Raw genomic sequence first — 12,088 nt, 5'->3', positions numbered from 1 at the left:
AGCAGACAAAGAGGGTTTGATACCAAATCCTCAGTCGCTGGCACTCTCCCTACCACTCTCCTGGCACAACGCTAACAAAATGGCCGCCCTGGGTGCACTGGCACAATGTGAGAGCATTGTCTAGAGATGGGCGCTGGATACTAGAGGCAAAACACGTCGCAATGCCATGGTAAGCCCTTAACAGAGAACCCAATATTTATTTGCTGACACTAATTCACTTGATTGATGATAAAGGTCAGAAATATTTTTAATGAGTAACATTTATAATAGCAGCAAGTGATTATGTAAAACAAATGCGTAAGATAATTTGAAACAGTTCTACAAATATGAATACGTAAAAAAAAATGTGAGTGTGTGTATATACATATATACATATATATATATATATATATATATATATATATATATATATATATATATATATATATATATATATTTTTTTTTTTACATATTAAACTATGGTCTATTAATTGCATGAGAGATTTAGGTTGCCATGTGAGTGCCAACAGGCGAATACACGCCATCTTACAAAGACACAAAAGAGACTCTGATGCCAACCATGGTGCCAGTGGCAACCATTATTGTCCCTCCACTCTGCCTTCTGCTTACCCTGGCACTTCAGTTTCACAAAATGGAGGTGCCGTGACTGACGATAAACCAACTCTTTGTGAAAACATCAAACGTCACAATAAAAAAACAACACTTTGATGAGATCAAAATAACAAAATATGAATGATGTCAAAATGAATTATTTTGAAACAGAAAACAACTTAAAGTGGAAATAGTTTAAGTTGCAGCATTGGTCATTTGTAAAACATTTTGGGTAAAAGTGCATGTTAAATAAATAATTGTGAAGGTACATGTAGGAGTTCTGACTTAATTGTCATTTTACTTTGCTAAAATAAACAAGTACCCGACAAAAGAAGAAAAATCAAGAGAGTTAAATCATTCTGAAAATGACCAGAACTAATCTAGCTGGGAACTTGACAATAAAAGCAAACAAGAAAGAACATGTTAATAACACAAGAAAGTTTTCTATTAGAACGTTATTGTGCAATTGTGCAGAAATTCTCCATCCTTAGGAAATATGTATTTAGCAAATATTTAAATAACAACTGGAATTTATGTGTATATGAATTATGCTAAAATATTTGCCACTTTTATATGCCAAAAATTTGTGAAATGCATAATCTTAAACTATTAAAAATACTATTTAAATGTACCAAATGCGATCTTTTTAAAACTTTCTCTGCATGTAACAGAAAGTATGAAAAACTACAATCATTTTATTTTTTTTCTGTGCACCCTTCAATCTGCTAGTTAAGGGTATAGAACCTAAATTCAATAACTGTCATTTCCCAACCCCCTCATCAGGCTTACCTTGGTCCTGGACGTAGTATGCCAGAAACAAGTCCAGCTCTTTCACAGAGACAGTGATGTGGTGGGGCTGGACGCAAAGTGCCGGGTTGGTGCAGTGCGGGGACTTGACTAGCCTCTCCCCATCTGTGCTCTCCAGCGGAATACCTTTAAACAGGATGACCATCACCAAGTCCAGCCGCCACACTTTATCAGCCTGCCTCAGGCAGTCGATTCGGCGGATCTTGCCCTTCTGATCAGGGTTAGAGAGAACGCAGCACGGGTGCTTCTTGCCCGTTACACTGAGCACAAAGTCCTCCCGGTACTCTTGCCGGATGTCCTTCCGCAGCTTGGCCAGGAGACGGGACGCCCACTTCTGTTTGATTTCAGGCTTCTCGCTGAGCAGCTCATCTTTTACGGCCCGTTCCTCGTCCTTGGACATCCGCTTTTCGTGCTTCTTAAAGTACTTGCGCTTTCGTGCCTGCAGGTTGAACCAGGTGTAGGCTATGGCACGGACATGAGGGAGCAGTGCCTCGATGAAGGGATGAAACTCATCCTGAGAAGAGAGAGGGAGGGAAAAAGGAGAAAAATTGAGCGGGAGCAGAAGTGACCTTTTGGCATAGGTTCCCGTTTGAATTAGCCAACAGCCCGTGCAGCCAGAAACGGAAGAGGAGAAAAACGGTTTAGAAATTATTTCCACTGAAAAACAATTATAAGCAGATAAAAGTTATACAAATCACAGCTTAGTGGTCCGCAAAAAGCATTAAGCAGAATTACGGTTGCAAATAGATATTTTTCTAACTCTAGCATTCCGTTTCCTGATTTTAAAGAACTTTCAAGCACAAGTTATTTCAAATGAGATTTTAAAACATCGACGTGACGTGTTTATCTACCATCTCAACTGCGGTTGCAGGCAGCGCTGGCCTGCCTGCAGGTGTCGAAGGCACGCTGAAAAAGGATGCCACTGTTTACTGCGTCTGCCCGCACCGTGCCAGCGTAGAGCAGACAGTTCCAGAATCACCAATCACTCTCTCCCCTTCTCTCTCTCTAAACCCCTTCTCTCACTCACTCACTCTCCTTCTCCAGCCATGCTCAAAGCACCAGTCCGTGTGTTGGCACAGGAGAGCATGCATCCCCCATACTTCCAGATCTCTTATCAAAGCGCCCTGCATTCCTGAAACAGCCCCTACCACAGAGCCCTGCAAAACCTCTTAGAATCCTGGAAAAACCAGGCACTAAATGCCTTCGACGAGGGCACAATCATCCACCGCACTCGCAGAGGCATCAAGACAACTGGGAACGTGTCTTTTGTCTGAAATGTGAGTAAAAACATACCCAAGGTCAGAAGTATTGGTTAAAGCTTTTAACTAAACATGGGAAAGAGAAAAAGGCGGCGGGGGGAAAAAATCTATTTTACACCTTCAGCTTTTATTCTTAACTATGAGGAGGTGTTTGCGGTCCTTGGGAGTCACTTAATTTGTTAGCAATAATGTACCACAATTATTCCAAGGCACCTCCAAAATCAAACCAAGATGGACAATTGAAAATGGCATCTTGGCACAAAAAGTCACATTCTTCAGGCCTCGGATGCATTTGGGTGAGCGTGGTAATAAAATGGCAAACCAAAGCTAAAGTGGCCTGACTCCTCAGACAAGCGGCGCAGCTAATTCACACTTGCCTTATTCAGCGTAAAGCTTTTTGTTCTTCATACGCCTCAACTTGTTATATAGCTTTACGCCACAAACTGAGCAAATGCAGTTACCAATTTTACAGACCGCTAACATTTGCTCAGTTTTTTTTCCACACATAATCTCCTCATCGGCTCAGCAAAAGAAATGCATTTAATATTGCAGAGCAATTTCAAACATGTTTTAAAAAATAAAACAGAGCAGGTTAACTTTTCACACTAAACACTGAAAGACGAACGCCACCGCTTTCTGATTCCGCGATAAACTGTTATCGTACGTTTTATCAGTGAATTCTTATTAAAGGACAAGAATGTTTCAGAGGTAAAAAGACAATGAGAGCAATGCGTGAGAATCTCAACACAATAAAAAAAAAAAAAAAAAAAAAAAAAAGAGTAGACCACTTTATGCACACACTTCTCTGTCATTTTTCCGCTGCCGCATTGAAATATGAACAAGGACTGCAGAGAATAGATCTATGAAGAGTTAAACCACATATTGTTCTGTGTGCAGGCGGGCGGCAGCTCTTTGGGAAACCACAACCAGCACACCACTGCCTGTATTCCAGTGACATCCCCACACACATAGCCCACACTCAACCACTGCAGAAATACAAACACTCGACAAAACTTTGAAATGCATGTGAAATCTATCACTCGGCAATGTGCAATAGCGTGTGTTGCTCAAAAAAACTGTAACTAGCTGAAGAGTGTGAGTTTTCACAATATCTGGTGCAGTCCTGGAATGTATAAAAACTCTAATTCAAAGTGCTAATTTAATAACCAAGCACATCAGACAGATTAAAGCTAGTTTATTATTATTATGATTATATAGCTAACTCAAAATAATGTGTGTGTGTGTGTGTGTGTAAATGTGTTGTAAATCTGTAATTTGTTTTGAAAATTGTATTACAACTAAATGCACACTGCAATGTCCACTCAACAGAAAATACAGTCAGATAATATAAACTATATGCAAAAATGCAGTCTACTATATATATATATATATATATATATATATATATATATATATATATATATATATATATATATATATAATTTGTTTGTTTTTTAATGTGACAGAAAAAGCCATTGCTATTTAATTACTATTTTGTCATATTGCACAATACATAACGCTGTTGAGGACTTGAAAAAGTGACATATCCACGACGTAACAATAAAATCATAGTGAATGTAATGTGAAATTAAAACATTTCGCTCAACTGTTCTCATAATAGCTCTTATGCAAATGTCTTAAAGGGGAAAGAAATGACAGGTTTTATAAGTGTAAGGTGAGTACTCAGCATATCTCAGTCAATCACTCTCTGATGCCAAGGAAAATATAAACAGTAAAATTGTGTCAGCCAAAGCCGGCGGACTCTGTCCAGCCGCTGAATCAAGCCTATCGTTGTTTTCATCTTAATTCACTCTATTTTCTCCCTCAGTTTTCTTTAGTCGAATGTAAGGCTAACTCTCCTGAAGTGAAAGCGCTATCCTAACCTCGCGTTTGAAATGAACACTTTTCAGACATCTGCCTGTTGTTCGCCTCATATAAAGTTGCTTTGTTTAACCGAGTTCATTTCTGTAGCTGAATAAATTGACCGACGACGTAAGATTTGATTTAATTTGTGTGAGCGCTGGTCTGTTCAGAGACGAATAAAGTGACCGTTTATGTGATGTGCGCGTGCTATCACAGAAGCCGGTCTTTAGCCTACATCACTGAATGTCCCGTTGGATATTTGAAATAAAAACGGCTTTAAATATAATATCTAGTGCACTCGTAAAAAATACAATTTTCCTCAGATAAACGTCTTATGAAGGACCGTGCCCCGCTGTATGGCTCCGTGAAGGTTAAAAAACTTCTTGTAGCCTATAGTTTGTCAGATTAGGGTAGTTTACTCATTCTGGGTAACTTAACAGTACGCAAAGGGCTCTTCTGAGGCAGTAAATGTTCTTTATTGAATTTAAAAAGGTACTTTAAAACGACTCCTTCGTTCGGATTTCAATCTTTATTTTTAGCGTAACTCAAAGGTTTTGAATAGGCTGCTTCGATGCATCGATTTCCTTAAACGCTGTTTGTAAGACACGACGTCAAAGAAGTTGTTGAACTGCGATGCTTCAAAAAGTGAGAAGTGTGCAATAAATTCGCATGCAGCGGTTCTTTAATTACAGGCTAATCGAAGCGCGGTGAATAAAAAAGTATGAGAAATTACCTGCAGAGAGATCATTTAAAAAAAATATGTAATATACCTGTGTGAGACAAATCGGCGAATACATCGTAGATCGCGCTGTTATTCAAAGTCCTGAAGGGTATCGCAGATGATATTATCGCTTCATTCTTCAGAGCCCGTGCCGCTCCGTGCACGTTTGACTAAATAGCTGATATCCTCATTCAAAAAAACCACGCTGTTATCCGGCACCGGAGAACAACTGGAGATCCCACACTTAGCATTTAACCGATCCTGACCGCTGTTTAAGAGCACAAAAGATCGTAAATGGAGTGGATCTAGACGCGTCCACAGCGCCGCGGAGCATAAAGCTAGCAGAAGCTCAGAGTTGACTTTTAAAGAGGAATCTTAAATTAATATACCGCACGTGCAAGAAGAAAACTTGAAGGCGCCTAATTTCTGATCATGTGTTTGCTTTTCAAACTTGATATAATATGGGCCGGTAACACCCTCTAGTCTGCTGGAGCCTAACAAATCAGTCTGAAGATTTTTTTTTTCGCCTTTAATTACACAGTCTTACTCCTCCTCTTCCAGCAAGCGCATATCCCATATTTCCAGCCCACCTCGACTGCACCTCCGTGACACTGACTAAGATTTACACAATTTACCACTTTTTAGACAAGTGTCACTATTTCTCGTGGCAAGCACTTCAGGCATGCAAAACTATGAAACAAGATAAAGCGCGGCGTTCACGCGCCACACATCATCTAAAGGGGTTTCTTCCATTGCGAATTAAAGCACTTCAGGCCATTCGTATCTGTTCGCAATAAAGAAACAACAAATAAAGCTCATTTCAGCCTGTTCGACCCTCATGTCGCATTTGTTTTTGAATTACGAGTATGCCTTTTGACTTTGATAAGCTACGTCTTATAAAGGCCGTGGTCTTAATAAAACAATCAAATCATAGCAGGTTTCCTTTCCAAAGTCATTTTTGACCAGCACAGACATTGATTTTCTGTCATTTTTAGTTACTTTCACTATCAGCTCGTACAAACCAACACGGAGATATCGCATTACTTTTAAAACACCGGTGCTCTTTTATTACATCACACGTTTTGGAAACGCGCGGATTATTACAGACGAGAACGCAAGTTTGGGCCTGCTGCATTTACACAAGAAGTCAGAACAGAATAATGACTTATAGCCTATATCTACTGGGAGCTCGGCGCGTTTAAAGGCGCTACGTAACAGTTTGATTTATGGAGAAAAGTCTGTGGCGGTGCACGCTTCTATCACGCGTGCCAGGGAGAAAGGAGCACGGGGACTGGTTGTTTGCCGGACATAACGACTCCTTTCGCTTTACGTCGGCTTCTTGTGTCAAAGTCGAAGCCGGAGCCCACCCCTCCGTCCGGCTCGTAAGTCAACAGAATCAATAACTTCACTGAAACAGGACAGCAACGAAAGCTCAACGCGACAAACTCCAAAAACGTTAACAATGGCTCGGTTCGTGGACGTAAACTATCCCTCAGGCGAACGCCGACGCGTGCACAACGCGACGTTTCTTAGATTCAAAGTATCATCTGTCGAAAGAAAACGTAAAAACAGACACGCGTTACGTAAAACAGCGCGAGACAAAGGTGAAATGACAGGAGAACGGCGAGTAAACATCGACGCGACACGTCCAGGTATCCGCGCCGCCGCTCCGTGCCAGAAGTGCACTGCTATTCAACAGAGGGAGAGTTTTAGAGAACATAGGATGCATGCCAAGAGGCGCAAACTCGACTTCTGACACAATGATATGACCCATATGGGACGTCTGCCAATGCGTGACATAAACAATACGACATTGCTATCGCTTTTTCTGCAGTTTTAAACGCTCTCGGTCATTTCAAACGTGAAACGCGACGCTATTGCCCTTTTGAGGTTACATACGCGCAACACAGCCAGCCGAGAAAAAAATATTCACAAATGTTAGTAAGACAGTGTTTTCCATCGTAACGTACCATTGCACTGTATTGCATGGAATTGAAGGGGGTTCCTGGAGGCCGGATGAAACTGAAGCCGGTACGCTCACATGTCTCAAGTTCAAAAAATTGTGCTTTTTATTTTTTTTTCTTTCTCTCTCTCTCTTTTCGTTTCACGTTGTAGTGCTTACAAAAATGAACACCGGAAGAGAATTCTTGGCAGACAGGCGGCAAAATCAACTCAGCGAGCACCTCTGATATTTTTTTATCTTCCTTCCTCTGCAAGTCAGTCTTTTTGGATGGCTTTTGGTGGTTAAGTTGAACGCGGTCCAGAATAGGCTGAGTTTTTGGAAGTGGGTAGGTCTGCGCCTTCACTTTCTCTGTCTGTCGTCGCTGTTGCTCGCAGGCGGCAGCCAAACGTAGCTGCGCATTTGGAATTACATCCTCGTTTCTGATTGGCTGGCGCACCGGCGGAGCTCCGCTCGGCGTTCCATGCCCTAGGCCCCTCACTTCCGCTCGGCAGGCAGTGTCACTATTTGCATATTAACATTGACCAAGTCCCATCAATCCGAGACCGGGAGAAATTTAGACTAGTGGCTGAAGATAGGTCAAATTCCTGTGTGCGTTTTGGCTTTGGGGATTATAGAATTCCTTGTGGGCCGGCAGGAAAGCAAATAAATTAATACAAAATCAATTCGTATTAACCTATTAGAAAAAAAAGAACAAAAGAAACACTTTTATTTTAATTAAATTGAATTAAATCAGACGGTTTTCATACTGTTATCCACGTTGTTTGTTGGAGTATGTCCTATTTAAATACACAATCTTAACACCTCGTAATATTATCGGTTCTAATAATGCAGAAAAAATCTCTCTCTCTCTCTCTCTCTACATTATATATATATATATATATATATATATATATATATATATATATATATATATATATATATATATATATATATATAATTATTATTATTATTAAAACAGTACGATTTTTATATGATATAGAAAATAAAGACACCTCTGTTCGGGAGCACAATGATGGCACTGATCCAGCCCAGGAACACCAGAGCGCAGCACACACACACACACACACACACACACACACACACACACACACACACACGAGTCCAACAGCACAAGAATAAAACGCGTATTTGAGCGTGTTTATCGATGTCATCAAATCATGCGACAGACGTATTAAAACGGAGTGAGAATTATACATATCGCGCATTTATTAATCAAAATAGCAATAAGTGCATATAACAGAAAACATACACAACACACGTGGATTATTAGTTATTTGGGCGCATTTTATTTTTTAACCTATTCTATAAGACATGCAGTTTGTGCGTATCTTAAACAAAACAGTTCATTTAGGTCAGTTGTCACAAAATGTCCCTTCTGTTAAACACCGTTTAATCGTTCGACAGGAGAGGACTTCGCGTCACGTTACGTTATGTAGCTGTAAAATGCATTTAGTATCAGCTAAACGAACTTTTACAATTCTTTCACCTACAATGAAGCGTAACGACATGATCACCCACACAATAACTCAGTCACCGGGACATCCCGGCTCTCTAGTGACACGAGACACATCGGAGAGAGTTGACTGTGACTGTACTCGCCGGGATAAACTTCTTTTACACAACGAACCGTTCGTTCCGCTTCACATCGCCACACTTGTAGCTAAAACACACGGTTTGCTGGAGCGTTGTCGAGTAGGTGGAGTGTGACGCGAAATCAAGCGAAAGGGCTCCAAATTCTTAGACGCAAACTTTGGCAAGCTCAGTTGTGAGCGGGGGACAGGGACGTTGTTAACGGGCAGAACGAGTAGAAACACCGATGTCCGGCTGAAGAGTTTAGTTCGCTCTGTTCCCGGTGAGTCTGGACATGTGTCGCGTGCGCGCCGCGAGCCTCCGTAAGTTCACTTCATTTCAGCATCGACACATTCAGCGCCAAACTTTTCTAATCACAAATCCTCGTTTTATCTCGGGTACAGCGAACGGGTTAGTGGCTCGCTGCGTTAAGATAGTATTTCGTTGCGAACGTCTCTAGAAATGATATTCTTTTTTTAAACGGTGCGTAGAAAGAGCGGGCGCCGAACTATTAAAAAGCGTTTTCACGTCTTTATAGGTTACCTAGTATTTCGCCGTCGAGCCCGTTTCAAAAACAGCTTTGCTGAAATGCTGGTGAGTGGAGAAATGTTTTCATTAAATGAAAAGCAGTGGAACCCAAACCATTTGCCACTCTTTTTATGTATATCCCGGCAAAGACAGCATACGAGCATCTAAAAGTGTTAGAAGACTACCCACAGCTCATTTACGTCTGATGTATCTCCCTTACAGCCTAGCTTTACCGCAAACGATATTAAATGGTAATTACTATTATTATTATTATTATTATTATTATAAGCAACTAGTACTAGACCGTAATTTCCATTTAAACCCTAGAAGCGGTTCTTTACCACGTTTTAGTGGAATTTCCATTATATCATAATGTAACATTTATTATAGTGCTTTGAATCGTTTGAGACGGAATTGACCATCAATAATTGTTAAATATTGTAATTTGTAGGCTATTATTTTATATAAAATGACACACGCACACATGAATTAGTACAGATTATGCAAATCAAGTCATATAGGATATTTAGTAGATAAAAAGACAGTATGCACATGTATTGTTTTTAATAGCACTACCTTTTAATCAGGCAACCTTTCTAATGCCGTGTTGTGTTTGGATGTTCGATTTGTGCATAAAAAAAAAATATCACGTGTTTATTGTCGGCCACGCTGACCAACTAAAAGCTGCAACTATTTTATCATTCTGCTCAAGTTAATTGATCGATCTTTTTTTATTATTATTTCTCTAAGTCTACTGAATAAGTTAGACTAACCTGTCGTTTTTAAAGCATGAGTTAGCCTGTTGTGGGGTCATTTTGTCTATACTATAATTCCACGTTACACTGTCCACACAAAGGCCATCCTGTCAGGGCGACCCGTCTGTGGCCCGAGACGTGACCCTAAAGAAACGGGAAACGGAAGGATTTTACATATTTCGTCTTAATCCGTTTCATAGCTGAAATTTTGTCAAGCGCTGAATTCTAAAACAATTAGACAAACGCACAAAGCTACACGTTTGTCGAGTATTATACCCACTGTTATTTTATTATTTGAATATGTAGTTTTGCGATATAGGTGGTCTCTGCTCTTAAGTGGCCTGATGCGTTTTCATATCGCCCCACAAGGCCATATTTGTATTAGCGGGCCTAGACTGAAAGCAGGTGATGCTGAACAAATTAGAACAGGCTATAGGAGGGACTCATATGAATGACATTAGCAAGATGCATTTCGGTGTTTTACAAATGAACAAATGCAGATTGCATCATGCACTAACATACAGAATGCCAGTGAGCACTCTCTGTCTTCATGTCCCCTTTATTTACTATTTTCAAAAAAGCACACCTGCTACCTACCTTGGACAAGAAATAACAGTTTTGACTATTAACCAACGCACAAACAAATGTCCCTTAAATCATTTTAATTTTGCTGTTTTATACTTAAACAACTGGACAGAGTTCCCACTGATTAGCCAGAGAGTCATTACGTGTAAGGTACATGAAATATATATGTGTATAATTAAAAAGAATAAACAAATAAAAAACCCGCGACCTGTCATTTTTTATCGGAACATTTTGTCGCGACGCCGCAGTAAGAGCAAAACTGACCCGCGCCCGTTCGAGCGCTCTCCTAGCTCGCCGTGATCGTATAGTGGTTAGTACTCTGCGTTGTGGCCGCAGCAACCCCGGTTCGAATCCGGGTCACGGCAGGGGTGACAAAAGAGCGACTTTTGCATTTTCTAATTATTTTATAGATGTTACAAACAGCTGCGTAAGAATATATGAATGTCACTGTAATCAGAAAGCCTATTTTAATCTTCGCACGGGACAAAAATAAAAATATAAAACATAAAAACATAAAAATCTAACTTTTAATCATTAACACAATAGTTGTTATATACAGCTATGTTTATGTTTATTTGGTCAGAATAAAATCTTTGCTCTTTGTTGATCATTTAAATAAGTTTAAAATACCGTTTCCTAAGGCAGAGTGCGGCCCCAGCAGCTCTCGGGTGTGTAGAGTGTCACTGCCCTTTCGGGAGTTATTAGGCTGGGTGTACGAGCATGCGGTCGGGCGAGCCGCTTCGGGTCCAAGTCACGGCAGACGTTCCTGTGTAACGCTGCTTTTCTGAGTGACAAAATTATATGTTCATATTCTAAAAACGCTAAAGACATCTATGGCCGTTTCTCAAACGGAAGACCGCATCCTCCGGAGGGGCAGGCTGCATACGTCATAAAGAAGATGTTGTTTTAAAATACTAACAGTTATCAAATTGACCATTATTCTGAATTAGTTGTACACTGTTGTAGTATGCTTATGACTAGCGAATATAATGCTGACTGAACTCAAATAAACCAGGCTTAATGTTGTATGCAGCCTCAAAGTCTCAAGTCTCCTAGTCTTATTGGTGATACAGTAGTCTATCACATCGCCGTATTTTTTTACACTCTCTTTAATCGAAACACGTAGGCTACTTACAGTTAATATTCTTGTTACTCAGAATACGCTATACATTATTTTTTCACTCGAGCGTGATTACACAGAGAAAGCTAGCATGACCAGCACCTGACTGACCCGTGTGTTTTCAGGATGTTTGAAGACCTCTTCAGTTTTTAATGTGTAGCGCCAGACGATTTAGGCACCAGAGGGCAGCACTCGACCATGTATATGAAACCACCGCTAAAATGGACCATTAGGAAAACTTGGCAGAGATAAAGACTGCTTAATTACCTCACTGTGTCCAGTTGAGATTAGCACACCTGTACCAGACACGGATCCCTCTGACTGGCG

General features: G+C 40.3%; 1 protein-coding gene and 1 non-coding gene across 10 annotated transcripts in view; one reads left to right on the top strand and one right to left on the bottom strand.

Annotated features, from left to right (window-relative positions):
- Positions 1 to 12,088, bottom strand: part of LOC122348476 (nuclear factor 1 B-type-like) — a 78,046-nt gene that overhangs the window by 60,001 nt on the left and 5,957 nt on the right. For 4 of the 9 annotated variants that reach the window (XM_043243937.1, XM_043243939.1, XM_043243936.1 and 1 more), the window contains exon 2: positions 1,381 to 1,912. In XM_043243937.1, coding sequence (XP_043099872.1) covers positions 1,381 to 1,912 — 532 coding nt within the window. Of the gene's footprint in view, positions 1 to 1,380; positions 1,913 to 2,249; positions 2,375 to 5,290; positions 6,924 to 7,211; positions 7,602 to 12,088 lie in introns of those variants that run through there. The other 5 variants (XM_043243942.1, XM_043243941.1, XM_043243940.1 and 2 more) reach the window with 5 other exon arrangements.
- trnah-gug lies at positions 10,935 to 11,006 on the top strand. Its single transcript has one exon. It is a non-coding gene; the product is annotated as a tRNA-His (tRNA).

The sequence above is a fragment of the Puntigrus tetrazona genome, chromosome 7, assembly GCF_018831695.1.
Source record: "Puntigrus tetrazona isolate hp1 chromosome 7, ASM1883169v1, whole genome shotgun sequence".
NCBI lineage: Eukaryota > Metazoa > Chordata > Actinopteri > Cypriniformes > Cyprinidae > Puntigrus > Puntigrus tetrazona.
Note: the sequence above shows the minus strand (reverse complement) of the source record. Positions and strands in the feature narration are given on the sequence as shown.